The sequence below is a fragment of the Megalops cyprinoides genome, chromosome 5 (assembly GCF_013368585.1).
Source record: "Megalops cyprinoides isolate fMegCyp1 chromosome 5, fMegCyp1.pri, whole genome shotgun sequence".
In the NCBI taxonomy this organism is placed as follows: domain Eukaryota; kingdom Metazoa; phylum Chordata; class Actinopteri; order Elopiformes; family Megalopidae; genus Megalops; species Megalops cyprinoides.
Window position 1 is genome coordinate 19667957 of NC_050587.1, and position 23403 is coordinate 19691359.

The window sequence follows — 23403 nt, forward strand, 5'->3', positions numbered from 1 at the left end:
TCATGATCAATGTTGTCGCTTGCACATGACATCACCGTGAATGCTGCTGTTTCCAAAAACTGAGGCAACTGCCTATGCTTTGTCTGCAATCTCAGGCTGAGATTTTACAGAAAAAAGACTCCATAGTATGTCTAAGTCTAAATGTGACCAGAAATGGCAGTGTGCTTGTTTCCCCCTTCATTATTTATCTTAGCTACTTTGCCCCAGCTTGCGAACTGGCCAAAATCAGTAACGCTAGTGGGCTAAGCATACAACTGGTCACCACATAAAAACCATAACAAATACCCACTTGTCTAAGGTGGAAGGTGCTAAAACAGACTGAAGTGCTTACCTGACGAAGGCGCTTGTTTGAGGACGGCTGAGCTGGTTTCCTCAGGTTACTGCAGAAAGTCTGAAGACACTTCATCCAGTCCTAGAAACGTCGAACGGAGTTTGAATACAAAATATGACTTTGCAAGGAGAAAACATTTCTGATGTAAAGATCTTGGAGCTCATTTTGCATAATGAAGAAATCCTTAGTGTAATTTCCTGGTTTTGCATTAAGGTTGAGGAGAAAGGAAAACAAACAGAAAGGACGGAATGACACAAACCTGTGCCTGTTCTGGAGTCTCTCCTGCAAAGTAGAAGATGCACTGCTCCTCGCTAAAGTGCTGAACTACAATCTGGAAACAGTTTGGCCTGCAAAGAAATGTTTACAGATCAATGGCTCTGTATAGCAAAAGAAACTATGAGGGAGCAGGCCAAACCAGCCTTGAAGACATCTGTAGCATCTAATGTGGTGTTTGTGCACCACCCTTCTCGGTTTCACTATCATCACCATCATATGTGAAGTCATTGTTTTTTTCATACGTGTTGATTTGTCCCAATTCAGTCATTTGTGTAGTGGTGCAATTCAGCAATTTGTATCAGCTTTAGTAGTACTTGGTGGCATGTATACAGATCCAACAGGACAAAAAAATGGATAATTTACAGACAAGCCACTTGAAGCTAAAGCTTTGAAAGCACTGGTTCAACTGACAGCGTGAGTCCCTTATAAAGACCTGAGCCCAGCTTCTGACTTCAGCCCTTCCCTCTCCTGCTGAGCCCGGCCCCTCACCTGCCAAACATGCTGTCGTGGACCCCGTAGACAGAGCACACGCTCAAGTCGATCAGCCCCTTGGGTTTGGTGGCACGCTTCTCGCTCTCAAAGTAGATGAGCTGGGAGTCGTTCCCCTCCAGGATGAAGTAGAGGTTTTTCCATCTCTTTCCTTTGCCTGGAACAGACGAGACCGCATTAGTCGCCAGAGGGAATATTGCAGTCCGAGACAGAATTTGTTGACTAATGGCTTGCAAGCACTGCAGTTATTAGAGACCAAACTGGCTGACATGCCAGCACTGCAATTATAGCTGAGGGTTTCGGTCAAGACAAGTCATCCAAACCTCTCTTTAAAGCACCCACCTTTGTTAAATAGGAGGTAGCCTTTTTTGACAATGTTTTTGTAGAACGCGTCTTTCGTTTTCCGCCGGATAGTGTTATAAATTTCTTTGCCATCCATCACGTCAGAGAGAACTTGTTCCTGATGCTGGTAAAGCACAATAATAAAGCACACAATCATTGATGCAACATTCCACAGGTCAATGAGCACCAACTGTATTCAATTCAGTGTGTTGAACTGCTTTGTGGCACCCCTACCTGTACTGATACTGGATCTTTCAGGTTATACCCCTCCACAATCTGTTCTTTTTTGTAATGGTCGATGATTTCATCAATACTGTCAGCAAAGAGCAGGAATGAGACAATAAACTTTTGGCAGTTATCTTATGCATTTTAATTCTAATTTAAAGCGCATCCGAACTGCTCATCTCCACTTCTGACTTATTTGCCTTATGGCTACAGGTGACTGCCCGTAACTAAATTCATTGATACTGAAGTTTACAAGTGCTAGAGAAGGCAACAATGCAAATTCCCATGCATCTTATTTACCTGTTGTAGTACCTCCCTCCCATCATGAACTGGTTGTTGGAAGTGGGGGATATTTTAAACCGCTGGATGATCTCATTGGTACGGAAAAACAGCGAGTAGTCCCCAGGTGTGCTGTCCGAGGGCCTGACCAGGAAACTGCTCACTTGTCCAACTAAGAGAGACAAAGAAAAATGGACTGTCACTTCTCCAAGAGGAAAAAAAATATACATTCTCAAGTATAGTATACAAGACTCACCACAGATTCTCCGACTCTACATGACAATCACATTTCACCAATCAGAAAGCAACATGGAGGCATTAGTCAATTGCAGAGTTAGTAATTACAAGCCTGATGACTTCAACACTACTGTAACAGTGGCAGTGCCCATTTGTGACAATGTATCGATGCTGAAGGCAATGTACCTGTCATCAGCAGGTTGTACGCTTCCTGTTTGTTGATTTTCCCATGATACCACCTGGAGAAAGGGTGGAGAGAGCCTGTTATTGAGGGTGTCTGCTTGGCTGGATTTCAATGACATACTCTCTAGGTTCCCCAATTAGAGGAAACTAGAAAAAAGCAGAGAGAAAATCTGAAATAAATAAGCCCTAATAGACATATGACAATTTCATCTTATAGCATGAAAACAGGTGCAACACCTGATTTTTAACTGAAACCTGCGATGTAATATGGTGTTCAGATATTTCATAATCAAGAGTCAAGTATTGCATACATGTTAAATAACTACTTCAGCTAACACAGTGAAGAGTGGAGCCGCTGTCAAATCTGCTGAATTAAAACATCACCATCCCCTGTCTGTTGGTACTACATTATGTCTAAAAGCTCTACTGACAGCAGGGTATATAACAGTGGTTAACAACACAAAATGAACTTACACTTTGCCCTCATGTGGGTCCTCTTCACGTCCCTGAAATCAAGTACAAGGCAGTTATATGTACCAATGCCAGGGAGACGGCTGCCTGAGGAAGGCTACAAGCTAAAAGCATTGTGTACAGTGCACCTTGTTGAGTTACAGGCACAAGCCAGCGTATGGAACATATGGAACGTTTTGTGATCTTACGCCTTAGCTGCTGTAGCCTGGGAACACACACTTTACTAATTACAATATCATTACAATCTCAACGTTTCTCTCTTTCATTTTACCAGTGCCTTTGTTCAGATACCAAATAACCCTTCCATGCAAATGACATTCGTATAAGCAACAAGCGGAAGTCAGGTTTTAGGCTTGTAGCTAAATAATATACAAGTGCCCATTTTGTTAAACTAATACTTGACTTACCACCTCCTCCACCAGGTCCTCTACAATGAGACCCTGCTCATCGGTCCGGACATTGGTCACCCACATCCAGCCATCGTCCAGTTCATTGTGAACAATAAACATGTCCCCTTTTAGGAAACTAATGGACAAAGACATGGAATAGTTCCTCATTACCACCTATGTAGGGCACCACATATTTTAAACATGTAGCATTACCCTAAAAAGAATAGAAAAGATCTGTTTTTTAAGTTTACATGTTTTAAAATTTCTTCTAGATGCTTGAGAGAATACATCAAATTTTCAGTTGCCACAACTCATCATCCAGAGGTCCAAAGCCTGTTCTTTTGGAATCTTTTGCTGCAATTACACATTTTTAACTGCAGGTGTCTCCTGCGAGCCAAATCTACAAGGATCTCATGCAGATGGGGCAGAAAACTGCATGCAACAGGGCACGCCTTCCCTCCTGACTTTCAGCCCAAGGTAAATCATGGGTTTGACACATGTAGAATGATGATATTCCTATGCAATGCTTTTCTTATTTTTTCAAAGTGATTATTTTTTACTGTCTAGAGCAGTGGTTCTCAACTCCGGTCCTGGGGACCCACTGCCCAGCATGTTTTAGATGCCTCCCTGCTCCAACACACCTGATTCATATGATCAGCTTGTTATCAAGCAGCTGCGGCAGTTAATACCCAGTTGATCATTTCAATCAGGTGTGCTGGAGCAGGGAGGCATCTAAAACATGTTGAGCAGTGGGTCCCCAGGACCGGAGCTGAGAACCACTGGTCTAGAGCATGTTCATGTGCACAGTTTGAAGTCTGAATCTCATTGATGCAGCCTTCAAACTAACTGTTAGCACCTAGGTCTAACTTCCCATGATTCTTATGCAGAAAACACAGTAAGAGTTCAATCTGCATCTCACCTATAATGTCATTTAAGTTGTATATGTGGTAGATGAACCTCACAAACCCAGAACCCAGAAGGGAAACTGGAAGAGTACTGCTCTGCAGGAACTCGATTAAACAAGGACTGACCATCCATTTATCATTTGTTTATTACTGGAGATACCGTACCATACAGCCAAATATGATGTAGCACAGACCGAAGTCAATCGTTCAGATATTTTACTGCTGTCAATGGTAGAAAGAAATCTAGTAAAACAAAACAGGTGCACTTCCTTCTTGGTTTAGACAAACACAGAAAGGAACTTGTGTTCTCACGAGATTTATCATGACGCTGTGTACTCTCAATTCTAGGCAGAGCAGTGGGGATCGAACAATCAAATTATTAACCTTTGGCATCAAAGCAAATTCGCCCCACTTCCCTCTTGGAAGCTAATCGCAGCTGTACCAAGAACCCGCACATGTGAGCGGAATGTGAGAATGTCATTTTCAGGTTTGGGTCTACACCCTATGTGCCGAGACAAACAGTGCTGAATGACTGCTTCGGCCTTTTGCCGAGAAGCGCAGGGACCCACACACACCTGATCTCGTCAGTATCTGGCACTTTGGTGTAAGGGAGGATGGCTCGGACCCTCCGTCGATCCTCCACAGGCTGCAACAAGACACAGGACTCCGGTTCAGCATTAGCTCACGCGTGGAGTACCGCTGTGACTCCACACACACACAATACAGCATTCCGCTTTGGCTCATAGTACGCAATCAATAATCACCATGCAGACAAACGCATCCAAATGTCAAACAGAAGAACACTGCCACAATCTCTGGTCGTGAAAAAGACAGCCGCGGAGCAGGCGAAAGATTCACTCTGCATAATGATCTGCACGTTCACGGCAGCTATGTGGGTTTTCTGAAGAACATAAACCCCTGCAGAAGCGTCTGCTTGGATGTGCCAAGCAGCTGGCCATCACTGGCCAGCTAACTGGTTTGTGCTTGATACTTCTAATTTTAAAATGCTCCTCATATTTTTACTTTCAAGGGCTTACTTATCAAATAGGGTTGTAATTATTTCACAAAAAAGCTCAAACTTATTTACGAGCTCCAAACATTCAATGACAGCACGGCAAAGTTTTGGTAGATTTTATAAGGGTTACCCTCAGCGGCTTCTACTGCTGTTCAACGATACCCAATTCTAGTTAATAACTGTCTCACCTCTGGAGGGGCTACTGGCCACAGCAGCTTTTCTCCTTTCAGAAGACATGACACATAGCTGTAATAACCAATCAGATCTGAGAGGGAGGAGAACCGCCGCCCGCCAATGTAATAGTCTCCACACATGGCAATTATCCTGCAAATAAACACAAATAAAAGTCATGTTAACGTCCTTGCGCATTACATGCTTGCTCACAAAGCACATTTTAACTGCTGCCGACAAGCTGAGGGGAGACAAACAGTTCCAGGTCATACAGGAAATTTATCTTAGAAGAACAAGAGTGATTCAATCACGTCTTTGTATGAAATGCCATTGCTGCGCTGTCGAAAGCAAAGATTAACAACTGGGTGTATAATATTTTAGCTCCACATGCTTATCATAATGAAAACAAGCCCACATGAAGCCACAGGGGAAGCAGTGGATAATAATGCATTTCAGGAAAATGAGCTGACAGAAGAGAAACAGTACAATAATTAGCTGCGTTACAATTCCACTCTGACAAACCTGCCTCTCAATCTCAGAGATGCAATTACAGTTCAAGGCACTGAGAAGTGTCATTATATTGGATCAACAATTTAAACCTCAACAGTGGAAATGAAAGAAAAAAAAAAAAGATCTGTGATACATTTACACCCCAGACTGCTTAGCTGTCAATTTCAGCCATTCAACTCATGCTCCAGTCACTTTGGCTTTGATTCAATACAACCTGCTTACACAAACGCTCACAGAAAAAGTGCTATTTGGTCCCAAAATATGAACGTTTTAAAACTGCAGAATAATCAGTCTTTTCTGTTGCTTCACTTGACTGCAGGCCCATTGGACTCTGCAGGGGGTTTGCTGTGGTTAAGGAGGTGTAAGAACTTCCTAAACAAGCAAGTGGCAGAATAATTAATCAAAGAAGAGTGAGTGAAGAAAGATGTACTTAAATTCAAAGCAAATTAAATTTTTAAATATGTTACAGTGTGATGTGTAATGTCTTTTTTATGAAACCCTGTTACAGTGAAGCAGAACACTGCCTCTAATGTGTTTACAATGAAATCCTGTTACAGAGGGGTGTAATGCTGCTTGTAATGTCTTTACTATGAAACCCTGCTACAAATGTATGATGACTTTTGTCTCAGTCTCATTCTATTTGAAATTTGCTACACACAGTACCGTTCGACACACTAAAGTAGCCACACGTCAGTATAACGCACATAACAAGCTTGCTCTGAAGTGATTCACGGTGGGCCGTGCCTGTTCTGTCGTTGCTCCACTCACCTGAAGTGGTTGACCATGTTGGTCATGCTGAGGAAGGACAGGACGAAGGAGCCCGGCCGGCGGTCGCTCTCCCTGATGAGATAGCTGCCCGGCGTCCTGGCCTGCCGCAGTCTCTCCTCTGCGATGGTCCGGTCAAGCTTCCCATGATACCACCTGCAGCAGGACAGAGACTCGTCAGTCACGGTTAATACGCAAACCAAACAACCGCTAACAACATACTCATATGCACAAAGGACGACTGCTGATAACACGGTAATATGCAAACAAAATTACTAACCACATGATCATACAATTGACAATGATACACACTGGGATTGTGCCGATGTACAATGACATCAGCAATGTGGTACCCCATTGACATGATTTATCATTCCCAGTTACATTCACATCGACGATGTGAAGAAAAAAAATTAAGTCACCATCTCCTCATTTGTTTCCAAAATTGGCTTATCATCTACATTATACAATAATTTTCATTACTGATTACCTCTGTGGCAAAATCTGAGAAAACTGCACAATTGCCATTTTCTTTACCATGTTGGCTTATCACCTGCATTATACAATTGTTTTCACTTCTTGTTGGACCTCTATGCTGCTGTTTGAGAAAAGCGAGGGCTGCAGGTGTCAATTTGTACATGCATAATTGAGTAGTTTTATATGTGGGCAGCTTATACTGGGCAGCAGTGTAGCATAGTGGTTAAGGAGCAGGACTTGAAACCGAAAGGCTGCCACATCGATTCCCCACTCAGTCACTGCTGCTGTACCCCTGCGGAAGGTACTTAACCCACAACTGCCTCAGTAAATATCCAGCTAACAAACCTGTTATTGATGGAAGTCTCTCTGAATAAGAGTGTCTGCCAAATGCAAATAATGTAATGTAATAACACCTGATAGTATCAGTCTTATGAATCTACAACTGGAAACACAGCCTAATCACAAACTTCGATAACAAGATCATGCACATACAAAACCAACTACTGATAATAATACACCAAGAACTCCAGCTGATAAAAAAATGCAAGTCAAGTCAAGGTTTGCATGAATGAGCCACACATACTGATTAAACTCATTATAACAGCTTGAAGTGTTGATTCATCAAGGGAGAGAAATGTTTCAATGCATTTTCATGAACCAACAGTCATCATATGAATAATTAAATTCTTTCGTAACAAACCTGCTGATGGTACCTGCCTTAGAGTCAATGAATTCCACAGACTGCCATATTATAAAAAGGACAGCAGAGAGTACAAACAAATAAGCCTACGGCAGTTGCACAGCTGCTGAACCACTACAATCCTGAGGACCTATGAATTAAACAGTAGCTTTTCTCACAACACCTACTTGACAATTTAAGTCCCTACAAAAGAAAAATTAGTTCCAAAACATAGCCATTTGCAGCACTGCTGAGGCTAAAGGCTGCTTAAGGAAGCTCTTTAACAGGAGGCCTTTCAGAACTCCCATATGGACCATAGGAAAAAGGCCACTCCTTCACTCAGATGAGCACAGCAGGTTGGGGATGTATAAGATAGGGAGGCTGGCTGAGTGGATCTTTGGTAGGCATGTGTGAGATGAGACGATTGGTAATGAGCCAACTTCTGCTTCCTCAGATGAGACTGTATTGGTGATGTGCTAGGCCTGCCTTTTGCAGTGTAGCATAGTGGTTAAGGAGCAGGACTTGAAACCGACAGGCTGCCAGTTCGATTCCCTTGCTGGGGCACTGCTGCTGTACCCTTGGGCAAGGTACTTAACCCACAATTGCCTCAGTAAATATCCAGCTGTATAATTGGATAACACGGGAAAAAAAATGTAACCTATGTAAGTCACTGGATAAGAATATCTGCTAAATTCCAACAATCTAATGTTAATGAGGCTGTACGAGCTAAGTTCCTCTCTGTTAGTTGAGAATGCATCAGTAATGAGCTGACTCCTATGAGATGAGACTGTGTTAGTGATCTACCGATCTTCCTTGTGACTACCAGTGATACTACCAGACTACCAGCTGCATCCGATCCCTCTGTGGTAAGACTCGATCAGTGATGAACTACCTCCCGTGAGTTCTGCTGGTGATTGCTGAATCTTGCCCCTTGTAATGACACTGCTAATGTGGAGTAGACTTCTGTCTGCTGGTTCAGAACACCACTGCATGACCTAGTAGGCAGCTCGGAGGCATGCATGCTAGTGCACAAAGGCACGTCAGGGCTACACCCTCATAGACTCGTGCATACTGTCGTCACAACAAGCTGATAAGGACTTAAGAATAGCTAATGGGCATTCCTCAGACAAGGAGGCATAACTCAGATCTACCATGACTAGGGCTGCATGATATAGCCGTCGCAATGTATCGAATAGCTATTTATAGCGTAATAACAGCTATCCCCGGTATGTGGCATTAGGTTTGTTCCCATATTTTTTACCCTTTAGTCATCCCTGATGTGGGAGCACACCTCCAGTTTTCCGAGGCCATGTGAAATGCTTCTGGGGGAAAAAAAAACGCCATTTGTATCTAGTCAATGTTGATATCACAGCAACAGTATTCTGCTTCCATGTGGTAGACAGAAACACATGGTTACAAAGATAAAGAGTGAAAACATATGCTATGTGTTTTTCAGAGCTAGTAGATAAGTTAACCAACATATAGATACAAGTGACATTTTTCTGCCCCGGAAGCATTTCACTGAACTTTGGAGGTGTGCTCCCACATCAGGTATGACTAAAGGGAAAACAATATGGGAAGAAACCTAACACCGCATACCAGGGATAGCTGTTATTGCACTAAAAATGGCTGTTCGATACATTGCGACGGCTATATTTACTTTTACATTTATTTATTTAGCAGATGCTTTAATCCAAAGCGACTTACAAAAGTGCAAACAGTAAGTATAGCAACAGTACGGGGACAGGATGTGTACAGTTCCACAATGAGACAGTAGTTCTCAGCTGAGAGCAAGGTCTGTTTGAGGACACAGTACATCAGATTTGTACAACTACAGCGTATAGGGCAACTAATACAATACACCTTCAAACAGCAAACTTCAACAACTTCAAACAGCGCAATGAGTGTCAGGGTAAAGGCGGCTATACTGTGCAGCTCTAACCATGACAATGTTGACAAGCATTTTCTTAATCAAACAGCAGGTGCTCCTAGATTCATTTTCCCCCTGCAGTCCTGTTCTTGTAAGCCTGCATTCTGCTATGACCCACAGTGAAGCAAACTGCCACATCTAGAACGCTGAGATCACAGTCAAACCGAAAAGAATGATTCTTTAATGCGTCAGCGGTCAACACAATCTCTCTGGAACACACTCTTTTACGTCTCCAAAGCGTTTGCATAAATTAACCATTCTCTGCACCTCCATGAGAGCCTGTTTTTTTTTAGCGGCTGGAGAACACTTCGGTTAAGGAGTGTCATTTCCTGGGTCACAGCATGCCTCAGAGAAGAGCATCTATACACGCTTCAGCGATCTCAAACCTCTTTACTGCGCTCCTTCCGATGTACATGTGCTTAGCACGCTACAGAGCCAATTTAATTATTAAAAGAAAGCAGCGGAAGTGAAGGCATTTCAACATCTCACCCACTCCCACCAAGGCGTTTCACAGGTTTGAGCTGTGATCTGTGAAGATAACAGATCCTTAGACAAAGTTTCATGTGACCCAACGCAACCAATCAGTGAAACGTCAGTAAAAAATCAGTGAATTCACAGTTAAGCCACAAATGGCAACAATTTTGTGACCAGCAACGTTAGCAGCAACGTTTGGGAGCCAGCGCTGGATAAAGTAATCAGTCCTCATCTCGCTGTCATTGACGGACAGAAAGCAGCTGGCGTGCCGCAGGGCACTGCCAGGCTGCCTCCTGCGCTCAGTACCTTTGTTTACCGAGTTAGGACGGGGCGAAGCATCGATGCTAGAGAGGGCCGGAAGCGGGAGGATGTGGGCTTCGCATGCAGTTCATGCTCGCGATGCCGTTTTTCTTTAACAAGCCTGTGAAGCTCAGAGTGCAGGTGATGAGGGTATGCCCACGCTGCCACAAAATCATGTCAGGTCAGCTGCTGTGATTGGTAGGGGTGGCTGAGTGAGACTTCCTGGGGGCCCAAAATGAGTGAAGCTATTGTGCGATTAATGACTACCTAGACTTGATACTTTGACAAATGTCGATGCCAGTCTTTGCAATAGATAGCGAAGATTTTACATTAGCTCATATGAGACAGTTATTGACACCATACTGTAGCACAACCCATTATGGGGTTCATCAAGCTTCACTTTCCACTACTAAGGACTGGACTAATCAGCTGACTCAGTTTTACCTATTGGCCACAGCTCAAACTGCAAGCTCACAGTTTCTCCTGGACGTTAAAGAGTGCAATACATTAAGAGTGTGTGTGGGGTGGTGGTGGGGGGGGTTGGAGAAATTGATGTAATATATACCCCCCCCCAGGCTTCAGTTTACATCCCCATCCATCAAATGGAAAACATACAATACCAAGGCTGTCTGCTACGGCATTTCATACAGCGGGCCTAAATGCGCAGGGGCCTAGGCTACATCAAGATGGATGGCTGTTGTATTTCTACTGTCACATTATGTTTGTCGCATGCGAGAATAAGCACAACGAGAGTAAGCGCCCAGCATTCGCTCGCCATAAAGACTTTTACATGGCCAGGCCTAATATGCAAAACGTGGTTAAGCTCTGCAAGCTGACCTGAATGAGGCCGTATTCTGAGCACATACATAATGTAATGTAATGTAATGAGGCTCATATTTTTTTCTCCCCCCATTTGAAGCAGGCTGCACTTTCAACCGCCGCAGATGCTCCGCGGGCCTCATGATCAACTCAGCAGAGCTCAATCTAAAGTTATTTATAGCATGCTTTAAGTCACACCACGCTTGCCAAACATATTTGGGAAAAATAACATGGTATAGGTATGGCTGACTTCAGACACGGGACATGGAAAGACCCCTCCCGTGGATGACCTTGATACGTGGAAGGTGCAGCACTGGTCTCTCTCTCTCTGTGCCTGGGTTTGAAAGGGGCCATGTAGGTGGGGTGACGGAGAAAGAGCGTAACCTCTAGCGAGTGCTAGAGGGTGCTCCGTGTTATCAGCGGTGAGGAATGCCTGCTCATGTCTGTGCATGAAACGCACCACTACCCTCCTTCTCCCCCGAAGAGCTGAGAAATGTCTTCCCTAATGCACCACTCATGTTAACGCGACATTATGTCAGGGCAATGCTGAGCTTGCTCCAATGCACCGTGGTTGGCTTTTTTTTTTTTTTTTGAATTCTGCACATGGCACAATACTGTTTTTGTTACCGTATTACTCTTAGTTTTAACTTAGCTAATAGGCCTTTCCTCAGTGCAGTAATAGTTGCTTATTATAATAAACTTACTGCACTGAATCTGTACACTGCACCTGCATGCAATCCAATCCTAGTTTTGTTTCATTACTGTTATGTTTAACTCTTTAAAGTGCCACCACAGCCCTGGTTTTCCTGGAATTGGTGACAGAATAGCACACTTGACCTTTGGAAATGGAATGTTTGTACTTAAACTGAATTGGGAAGTCTAAATTGAATCTAGGCATATCAAGACGTAATCAACATCCGTTCAATTTACTGCACGGCAACTAAAATGTTAGAAGTAAAAGAGGGAGCACTGTTGTTTTAACTGACAAACTGCGGGGTGAGATGTTTAGCTCCAGTATGCAGGAAGCACAGATTAACTGCATTTGCATGCGCTGTCTCTGCTTGGTGCTCATCTTCCTCAGCGCTAATGCAATTACCGTGTCATTTCATGAAAATGCGTCTGCAAAAACATGTGCCTCTCATTTTGTATAGAGCTGAAGGATCCAATGTGGTGAGACACACCTAGGTAGACAAAACTGCCACCTCCACCTCTTCAAAATCCTTACAAAGATACCTCATTACAAAGATAGCTCATAGTTCATTAGCTACTATTTAATACAGTTACTTAATTCTCATTATCACTGACACCGCATCTGTGAAAGTTTTGAACAGTTATTGTTTTTTTTTTTACATATGTAAATTCTGTTGTTATTAAACAGGGTAAGACAAAAATGGTGGCTAAAATAATAAGAATGAGAATAAAGAATGATAATGTAATCAAAACAATACAAAAACTGAACTGGCCATTTTGACCAGAATTTGTCCTTTTCCAAAGCGGAAAAGCAGTGGCCCTGTATCTTGTTCAATCCCTCAGGACCCATGCATTCACTATTAAACAGACATCATATTTAGTCTGAAATCATAGCACCACATTTGTTCTCTCCAGTAAAATCTGACCTTTAGAGCCTGTCTACCACATTATAACGCTGGATAACACACACCCATTATGAAAGCCTAGAAATCTTGACACTCTAACCTCCCTGGCAAATGACAGATCCTGTATCTATTGAACCTGCTGTCACAGGAAGGCAGGAAGCTCAACAGTGAGATACGCTCACCTGCCCACAGAAGACCTTTAGGGAACTCCCCCTCCCCACTTCCTTAAATGCGTGGGCGCGTATGCAGAGGCAGCCTCTCTGTATCGGGGCCTTTGCTCAGTGGCACGCCACACTTCACCCACCCCCCCCACCCCCCGCAGCCTTCTAAGACGCTTCACACCTACGAACCCCCTTTACTCTCACTGTTGCTGTGACCTTTGAGTTTAGCATAGCTCGTCTGTGCCGTAAGTCACGGACACAGAAACTTCTGCATTTGACAGGCTTTAGAGGGTTCAGAGAGCGCTCTCCCATGCTGACGGGAGTGGTTACCTTTACAACCTCTCCAAAGATGTCCTCTGTCTTTTCACAGGTGTCAATGAAGAATGAAAGTGTACTGCTTCGCATTGGCTCTGTGCTCACATGACCACTGACAAACCCAGCTGTCAACAAAGAGTAACAACGAAAACTAGCTTTGTTACATCAGAGGTTGAACTTCAAGACAAAAAAAATACAGGCTGCACACTTTAAGGATAAAGCACGTAAACAAGCCTACTAACAAATGCTTAAGCAGCAGAATTAAAAAAATCACTCTTCACTCACATATCACACTAAAAAATCCAGATTATTTTTGTGTGTTGAGAGATGCACTTGGTTATGTATTTTAGGCTGCACTCCCTTTGCAAAAACAAAAACCTTCCACAAAAACATTACAGCATTGCATGCACTCCTTAGATTGGAAAGACAAATTCTCCACAACAGCAACTCCATCTGGAATAGCAGCCTACTCCAACAAGCACAGCTAGTCCTATGCCTGAAGTCCCTTAAGTGCACAAAAGAACACGGACCATCATGACTTTGGTTCCAGCTCATATTTTGAACTGATGGCATAACACACATCCCATTTCCAAATTATAGAACTTTTTTTTACCCGATATCAGCATACCCAAACCATGCCACACCATATGATAACGCAGAAATGTCTTACAGGGATGGAGACAGAGGAACATACCGATGTCTTAATCCTTCTCCGCAAACAAAAACTCCAGCATCCAAACTGAAAGGTCCTGCTTCAAAAACACTATTCCAAACCCATTCACATACGATCACAGTAAAGGAAGCGGGCAAGGGAGGTCCTCCGCAACCAGGTTCAGATACAGCAGCTGCGACCCCTCTCTCACCCACTTACAGTGAATTGGCCCTCTGCTGCATCTCCTGCGGCCGAGCTTCTCTGAGAGGAAAGGCTGGGGGGTCCGGCTTCGCTGTCGTCGGGGGAAGAACTGGGACGGTTCTAAGCGCGTCTCTGTGGCTCTCTGAAGAGCCTGCTGCTTCACTGAGCTCACCCCCCCTCCACCCGGCTTCACTCTCTCTTGGTCAGCGAGCGGTGCGGATCGCGACACTCTCAGGGACTTCCCATATGCTCGCCGTTGCTTTTTTTCCATTGCTTGGAAAAAAAAGACATAATCCAGCTGGATATCAGTCGTGGGTTTTGAAGAAAATGTCATTTTAGAAAAAAAAAAAATAATAACATCAGTTCTCCACATATGAACCACTGAAGCGTTTCAGTGGGAGAGAATCCTATAAGAGTATGGACCAAGTTAGGGAATGGATCAGACATGTGGCTGCATGAGCCCTAGAGGCCAGACTGTAACTATAACCCTGAGCCAGGCTATAACCTCAGGGTCAAATGGACAGCCTTTCATAGGCCTGAACGTGGCATGCTCTCCATCAGTAACACTCTTTAATTACGATGGGAATCACAGATATACAGCACCAGCATAAAGTATTACAATAATACATAGAGTGCTTCATCTGTCTTCATCTCCCCAACACCTGAATTTCAGGGGTTCTGTGTGTGCTACGAACAAAAGTAGCTATTAACAAAATGTTCAGTTCAGCTAGTATGACATGCCCAACTATCAAACTGAGGTGCTCAGTTGGTGTGTTGCAAATGTAGTCATCTTAAGACTTCGAACTAGACAGAACATAATGCATTAAACCTTTGTTTTATACATAATGCATAATGCATAAAACCTTCAACCAATTTGGTTATTTTTTGTTGATTTTAATAAAACCTTCAACCTTCTGGCTGAGCATCCTGAGAACATCATGGTCATGCTCACACCAACATGCTCAAAAGCCACACTGACATGCTGAGACGTTTCAAACAGGAAAGGCAGAAAGAAAAGGAAGGAAGGCATGCTCTGGTTAATGGGCATCCATCTTGGGAAGGCTGTCACAATGGAGACCCACGGGTTCCTCAAAAAGTGTCGGTCCGAAAGGATCAGGGCATATGAGACCAAATGCGAGCTCTTTGTCTAATCCTCTTTACAGTCTATAATATTGAGTGAAGTCGTGGGAATACGTGTCTTGTTGATCCTCGCAGTGAGAGTGCAGTTCATTAAACCTGCGGTGGCGAGATGCATTGTGGTTTAGGCAGGTAAGCTCTACCACGAACAGGATGAAGAGTAGTTCACAGGGCCCTCAAAAAAGGTTTAACCGCTTTACATACTGAAGTCAGGGCCCTGAGGCTAACAAGTCAGAAGAGGACCACTTCTCACCAGCGACAGGAAGTGTGACTTCACAGAGAAATGCACCGCTTGAAGCATTTACAGAGGGCTAGGGGGAATAAGAATAGTAAGTAACATTCTGGGGGGAATTATAACTTTTCACACCATTTACTTAATTAAATTAATTAAATTGACATACTATTATATTACACTACTGTGTTTTATTAAATGATTGATTGAATTAATTACTGTACCACCTATCAGTCCAAAATGACCGAGGTAGTTTTAAATGGATGACGGAAGTTGTGCAATCAGTTCCGGTGTGTTCAGTTTCAATTAGTCTTTATGCAAATTGAACACTGCAGGTTTAGTTAGTGTTTCCGTCGAAGAAGTACCCTGAATGACTGCCTCAAACAGCATTGAAACACTGATCCCACTCTCTGGCTTTTCTAATGAAATGGTCTGCAACTTCAAATCCTCTCTAATCCTCGTGGAAACTCAAAACCAAGTGCTAATTTCCAGCTTCACGTTTGTTTCAGCCCGAGCGCTGCTTCAGCAGCACGATAAGCACATTCACGTTCCCCTCGCTGCTGCGTAGTAAAATTAGCAAAATATTTATTCCCCTGCCGGCTCAGTTGTTTATGAAAGAACACCGGTTGTAAAGAAGTATGAATGATAAGACCAGGCTGGAATTCTTGCACTACATAGTGCAAATATTTAGTCACGCCTACTGGAAACACGGGCCCTTATCCAACTATCACTACTCAACTCCTACCTGTTAATGCCTGCTTCCCATCTATGACCTCAAGGAATAAGCATCCTTTGGCAGAACCTAACAGACCTCACATAAAAAACTCAGTTTTAGGCTTTAAAGAAGGGGCAGGATAACAGAGGTCATTGAGATCATTCACTAGATGTGTGAAAAAGCACAAACTGCTCACCCAAAAACAAGGCTGTTCCTTGTTTTACCAGATTCACCACTGCTATACATCCACTATACCAGGCATACGAGGTGTCAGATCTCCCAGTAACACACAGCAGTTGGCACGGTCCTTGATAACACAGTGCTGAACAACAAGCAGAGCCCACGAAGGACACTGCAGGCAGCATGCTAAATTTACTGTTAATCATTAGTCCTTCCATTTCCATCCAAAAAGGCCACAGCTCCAGTTGCGCATACCTACAGAACATTGGAGAGACAGCGTCTGCAGTGTCCGCATCCATTTCAAAACCACGTAAATATATACTGTCCTTACAGGATCCCCTTTTCACTAGACCCCAAAACCCCATGACAAAGGTACTGAACTACTGAAGCTGAACTACAAAGGATAAATATAACTACAAAAATGCATCTGACACTAAACTGTCTAATGTGGTTTATATGTATCTTATTACTAAACAGTGACAGGATTTGTCACAACCACCTAGTAAGTCTGAATCACGTAACAGATATTATAAAATTGTGAATAGTGGAACAACTTGAGAGATCTCAGAGTCTGCGTGTACCGAACAAACTTTTGCTCACAAAAAGGGTTTTGTGTGCTGGTGTGCCGTGACTCGTATATTCAGTCAAAGAAAATGACCCATATCGAAGCAATTGTTGAGGAATTTAATTCAGCACTGTCGTCCACAACCTCAATAACTAGGCATGTTTTTTGTGCTTGCTTGCTGTGTGTGCCTTGAGTGTGGCACAGATGGGCACGTATGCACATGGATTGCTCATCTGAACTTCAAGTCTAATAAAAAAAGATATTTTCAAAAATACAAGTAAATAATTACCTTTAGAGACACAGACAAATCCGACATTAAAGCAACGTGAGAGAATTAGCAAGATCAGCAATCAGAGGGATTTCTGACAGTGGAAAAAGCATTCTAAAGATGACATGTACGACACTCAGAGTAAGAAAGTCTGAGGCAACTCACGCGTGTATGCATCAGTGTTCACAAAGAGCTAGCTAATATACGGTAATGCTGAGAGATCATGCAGAAAGCCACCAATTCAGACCCACTTATTCTTTAATGACAAAGTAACAATGATGACAGGGTTTATACGTAGATTGAATGGAGTGTGCAGCACAAACGTGTCATCTCTTAGGCATAAATGGAGCAAAATTGCAGTTTTTAACACTTCCACTTTTCAGTGATGCTCCGTTAGTTTCGCTTCTTCTGCATCAAATGCTATTCCATTTCTATTGTGACAAGTTTCCTTGTTGCCAAATTTGCCACTCTGTCAACATAAGTAGCTTGACTGCATAGTTTCACTTGACTTCATCTCCACAGCTTGATGGCTGACTCCTTTTTCTTTAGCAAAATTGCCCAAATATACTTTGATTGGATAAGAACAATAAAAAACATTAGCCTTACACATTCACTCAATTTAGCATGCTACATATATATAACAATTCATATCACAGTATGCAAGTATAATATCCATGTGTAATACAGATAATGCTCAAAATTATGTTGCGCTGTTTCACAGAATGCTGTCTTCTCAGTACCAGTGTCAACACAACACTGACACATCTGCATGAACCCACCTTTGCAGCCATAAAGTTATACTGTGACCCACATCTGACATTCCCTGCCTTGTAGCTCTACCTTCTTTTCATTCAATGTTCTGCAGTCAGACAATGTGACGCTTGCAGGCCATGCCAGTACCAGTGCTGCCAGAGAACCCCTGGCTTATAGTTATTTAAATGGCACATGAGAACCCCTATGTTTGCCTTTGCCTTTTTTCCCTCCAGAGAAATTCCTGTATGGATACTGGTGGAATCTAAAAGGTTGATGGATGGCAATCAAACCTAGGAAACCAAGGTTCACTGTTGACAACCCTGAATTTCACCACTGCCACTGGTGTACATTTTTCTTAAAAAAAAAAAAGACAGCATTGAAAATTAAAAGCCATGATGGAATAGTTACACGTTAATATGCATATAGATGTATGGCTGCATTAAAAAGTTACAATGAGCAATAAAATGGCAAGTTAGCAATTTAATTAACCATACCTCAAAAAGGACTTGAGGTCCAACATTGTCATTTTTGTCTCAAAGACTGTAAGGTTAGAAATAAACTGCAGACAGTTCTCAAGATTCTGAATCAAAGAGTGTGGGTATCTGAAATGGTCAATACTGCTGAAAAAATAACTGGTATTTGTATGGTTGAGAAAAAAAGCCTCAGTACATTCCTACCAGGCCCATACAGTTGTAGTTTGATTTGGGCGGCAGTGTAACATAATGGTCAAAGGTTGCCGGTTCGATTCCCCACTCAGGCACTGCTGCTGTACCCTTGGGCAAGGTACTTACCCCACAATTGCCTCAGTAATTATCCAGCTGTATAAATGGATAACATTGTAAAAAACTGCAATTTATGTAAGTCGATCTGGATAAGAGTGCCTGATAAATGCCAATAATGTAATGTAATGCAATGCTTTCATCAATGAAATGCACCTACCTGGATCAAAGACATGATGTGATGTTGACAGAGGATGCTCAAAAACAAATTTTCAACTATGTGACATTCAACAGTTCAAACAGGAAAAATGCACAAACCCATGGTTTTCAGGTGATTTTGCCAAAATGTTGTCGTGTTGTCAGCTGTAATCCACTTATAAGTAAGTTGTTCAATTTGTTTTGATTACTTGTGACCACACCCACTACTTGTGAAATCTTATGGATGTGCATGTGTTATTGTTAATCTGCACTTTCAACATACACCTGTTTACCTATAACCGTTACCAATACTTCTTGCAAATTCAATGATAAAGACTTGAGCTGAAACTTGAGGGCAGCACTCACACCGCTTTCACCTCCATCCGGGGCACTGCTCCACATCAATCTAACTGACAACGAGGCCCCTCTGACTATACCAGCAAGGAATCAGTATCCATGCAAACAAAAATACCCCCCAAAAACAAACAAAAAAAGGATTATAATGCTCCATTAACCGAGGGTCATTTTATGAGTGATGTTGTGCTGAAAAGGATTTGCTTGTCCACCTCTGCCTAAGCCAAATATTGAATTAGTCCAGCCAAAATTTAAAAAAAATTGACTAACACATGGAAATAGTGTTGATTTTACACATTACCCTAAACCTGGCATTCCTGACCTTTGACTTTGTGTGTACCAAAAATCCAGTACAGTATGAAACAAAAATGTGGGTGTTAATGTTAACAGGAATAAAAACATCTTAAAGTATTTTTACATAGGCCCCACAATATGAAAATTGTGTTCAGATTAAATCAGTTAAGTTAACATAATTGCTAACACGAACAGGATTCATCTGCTGGCAGAAACACAACTAAGTAAGATAAAACTTCTCTTTTTTTCCTACTGTATTTGCAAAGTAATGATTATGCTAAATATATTATAACAATTCTAGAGATAATCTGAAGCTGCGGTGTCCAACAGTGAAAAAGGACACAATCTGGCTACCTACCTGCTTTGCTGAAAGCCTTGTGTTCTTTCAGACACTGGGTGTAGGCTTAACAGAGCCCCAATCTAGTAATGTGCAACTAAATCTTCTACTAAATGTGTGAGAACAAATCACCTACAGCATGTTTTCAGAGTACTACGGTTAACATCTGTGACTGGTCTCGCTGACTGGTGAGCCACCCCTGATGCTATGGCAAATGTCTAGAACTGGAGAGCAGATATGAAGATGGAATCAGCTGCTCACAGCTGAGGATCTCTCCTGCTCACAGTTCAAAGACAAACAAGTTTTTCGAACAGTGATGCTACAACTGATGTGGGCTACAGGGTGTTTGGCTGGAGTATAAAATCTTCTGCAAGATCGCACCTGTCCAGGAGCAGAACTGGCAACCCTTCTCCCAACCAAAGTGCACTTCACCAATCACAGCCTTTGGCCACATTCTTGACACCTCTCACCATAAGAAAATGACACGGAAACTGATGCACCCTGGTAACTTCACCATCAACAGAGAGACACACATACACACACACACACTTGCTTGTTTTGTTCAATACTGTGTGTTAAATATTGTGTTTTGTGTGGGCCTGCAATGACCTCAAACCAGATTGGATAAGCTGGTCTGCGTGGGCGCACTGCTGCGATGGTAAATACAGCAGACCTTGAAACACTGACAAAGAGCTCAACAGTCATGGACATTGCAGATTAAGTGTCTATTGTCAGTGCAATACAGGATTTGTTCCCCTTTAGGAAGACTGGCACCTACTTGAAATGCTCGGGTAACACCGTATGGCTTTTAACTTATTACTTTATACCTCTGACACACCAGTGGTTTTTCACCCTTGGTCACCATGTGTCCACATTTCAGGACAAGGGGGATATGAGCACACATGGAGCCTGACAAGTAAAACTGGAAAATATCATAGCCTTGAATTCTTTGGGGGCATCAAGGTGTAACCTGCTGTTTTATGCCTGGATGACTGATTTAAAAGCCAAAGGATGTGTGTGCTTTAAGATGTACAACTTAAGTGGAGAAAAGGACATAGTTCTATCTGCAGCTTAAGTGACTTCCTCATCCCAGCATCGCTTTCCAGAAACACAAAGTGAAAGCTACCCCTTGTGTAGCAATCTCATTTGAAACGACTGCCACATTTCAACACACGAAACGGTCTTCAGATAAATATTTGCACAACCATCTAGCTTGCTGGTTGGTTATAAGTTACGAATTTTCCGTCCACCATGCAGATGAACCCCCACTAGTGTAGACAGACAGCGCACACGTGTGCCACTCGGTGTACGCGGCTTGTTAGTTAGCCGTGCAGTCTATCCTGTCGACATTTTCAAATCGAAGGACTTCCAGAAATGTCACTCTGCTTATTACACACTTCTGTGCGATATTTTATCAGTGGCTTCTACGCCACAGTTTGAATGAGCGGCTGGGACGACAGCTGCAGTCAACAAGTTGTAGCTAGCTTAGCTAGCTGACCCGACAGAAAACTTTGAGGAGAGCCTGGCTTTGAAGCCTGCTGAAATGTCACTTAAAACAAACGCCGCCAGTCATCCCGCTGGCCACTGAACCTTGGGTATTTACTAGCCAGCCAGCTAGCTAGTGAGCTAGCCTACATGTCATGTTAGGATAGAACAACCAAAGGCAACATCTTCGACAAAAAACAAACACACAAAAAACCTTACTGGTTCGTGGGCGGCGCAGTTAGTGCGTATGCCACCTCCTCTTCCTCGTATTCCTGCCCATCCAAGGCATCGCTTTCATCCACAGTGCCAAGTGTCCCGCAAGCAGGGGGAGGCGGAGGGGGTGGCAATGGGGGGAAGCCGCTAGTTCCGTCCGGACTCCCGGAGGTGGGTGACATCCGACTGGGCAGTCCCTCCAAAGTGGGAGAGAGTGACGCTCCGCTCCCTGTGTCTGAGCCCGTCCCAAACACAACGTGCCCACCGCCGCTGCCACTCCCAGCGGCGGACAGGGACGAGCCCGGTAGAACTCCCCCGGCAAACGAGCACAGCACTATCTCGGAGACCGGGTCGGGAGACGTGTCCGGAGAGTGGCGGAGGTTCTGAGCCGCTCCCGGCCCGGAATCAATGTCCCGCAATCTCTGCTTGGTGGAAAACGGAAAATGGGCCGTCTCAGGGCCTCCTCCGCCAGCTACTCCTGTCCCCGCCGAAACCGAACCCGTCTCCTCTCTGCCGTCGTCCGCGGCCATCATTTTGATTAAAAACGTGAAAAGGGGGAAATTTAGAAGGGAACGATCCCTTCCTCTCCCGGTTTAGACACTTCTGACAAAGAGAAACGCGGAACGGCAAAACTTCAAACTTAGAAAACAACACGGTCTGCTAGCTAGCTGTTCCGCGCAGCACTCACAAACTACGAAAAAAGCTAGCTAAGATACGCTGACTAGCTTTTAGCTAGCTAGCCAGCTAGTAGTAGTGAGCAACGTTGAGAGAGTTTCAAGTTTTCATTTTTGCTCCTGAGTTTTAGGAAAACATATATGCAAAGTAACCGGTTTCGCGAAAATATCACAGGATGAGGCAGATAACGCGTTTGCTTCCTTCTTTTCCTTATTTTTTTGTCAGTTTCTCAGAGCAGCAGCCCACTTGACGGGGAGTGTTTATTGTCAGTGTGCGTCTCCTGTTTTTTTTTTTTTTTTTCGATGAGTTCCAACCGCGTAGATATGCACTTTCTGGCCGTGTCACGCCGCTGCGATGTGGATCTGCGGTACAATCAAGCTGTCCTTATTAAGCCCGGCGGGTGGGAAAATCGCAGGGTTTCTTGCGCAAGTTCTCTTTTTCTTTCCCCGATTACATGGCTGGTGGCTTTGCTGCCGCCGTTGCTCTCACCCTCTCTCCCCTCCAGTCCAGTCCTGTCCTGTCGGAGCGCGTGCTCGCTCACGCGCAGGCCCGGCTAAGCGAGCGCAGAGTCGCGGAGGACTCCGTTATATCTGGCATCGCAGGGAATAGGTTGTGGTCTGTGGCCGAGAGTGGAGAGGGAAGTTACCATAACGAGTTGTGTAACTTGTTAAGATTTTTTTTTCTTTTCATGTAGCGGCGTCTTGCCCGATGCGAGTGCACTCGCCGGAACGTTGTGTCAAAAACTGAGATTCATGCAAAGGAATTTTGACACTCTGAATTTGGATTGGGCTACTTTAATGCAGATGGTGGAAACTGGACATGTCCATGACTGGACATGATAAAGCGCGGATACCTAAAAGATGGAGTTAAAATCAGACTGGAAAGAGGGAGATTATGATAATAATAGGGTAAATGCTCCAGCTTTACATTTGTAAATGCTTTAATAAATGTGGCACAGTGCAATTGCTTTGAACATACACACAGTTGCATAATCACAGATGTTATACCTGTCTGCAGCTTGTGTTAATGGCTTGGATAAATACACCTGTCCAAGAACTACAGCATGCGTGTTCACAAAAGTTACTAT

At 43.4% G+C, this 23403-nt stretch overlaps 1 protein-coding gene across 1 annotated transcript in view; it reads right to left on the reverse strand.

Moving 5' to 3' along the window:
- rasa1b (RAS p21 protein activator (GTPase activating protein) 1b) overlaps positions 1–22848 on the reverse strand; it is a 29845-nt gene extending 6997 nt beyond the window's left edge. Inside the window, exons 1-13 of the mRNA XM_036529405.1 lie at positions 21648–22848; positions 6592–6744; positions 5331–5466; positions 4703–4773; positions 3241–3358; positions 2837–2868; positions 2366–2418; positions 1964–2114; positions 1673–1751; positions 1439–1562; positions 1097–1253; positions 591–678; positions 332–412 (exon numbers count right to left, since the gene is read on the reverse strand). Of these exons, the coding sequence (XP_036385298.1) occupies positions 332–412; positions 591–678; positions 1097–1253; positions 1439–1562; positions 1673–1751; positions 1964–2114; positions 2366–2418; positions 2837–2868; positions 3241–3358; positions 4703–4773; positions 5331–5466; positions 6592–6744; positions 21648–22174 (1770 nt within the window). The 5' untranslated portion in view covers positions 22175–22848. The remainder of the gene's footprint in view (positions 1–331; positions 413–590; positions 679–1096; positions 1254–1438; positions 1563–1672; positions 1752–1963; positions 2115–2365; positions 2419–2836; positions 2869–3240; positions 3359–4702; positions 4774–5330; positions 5467–6591; positions 6745–21647) is intronic.
- Positions 22849–23403: the final 555 nt, after the last annotated feature.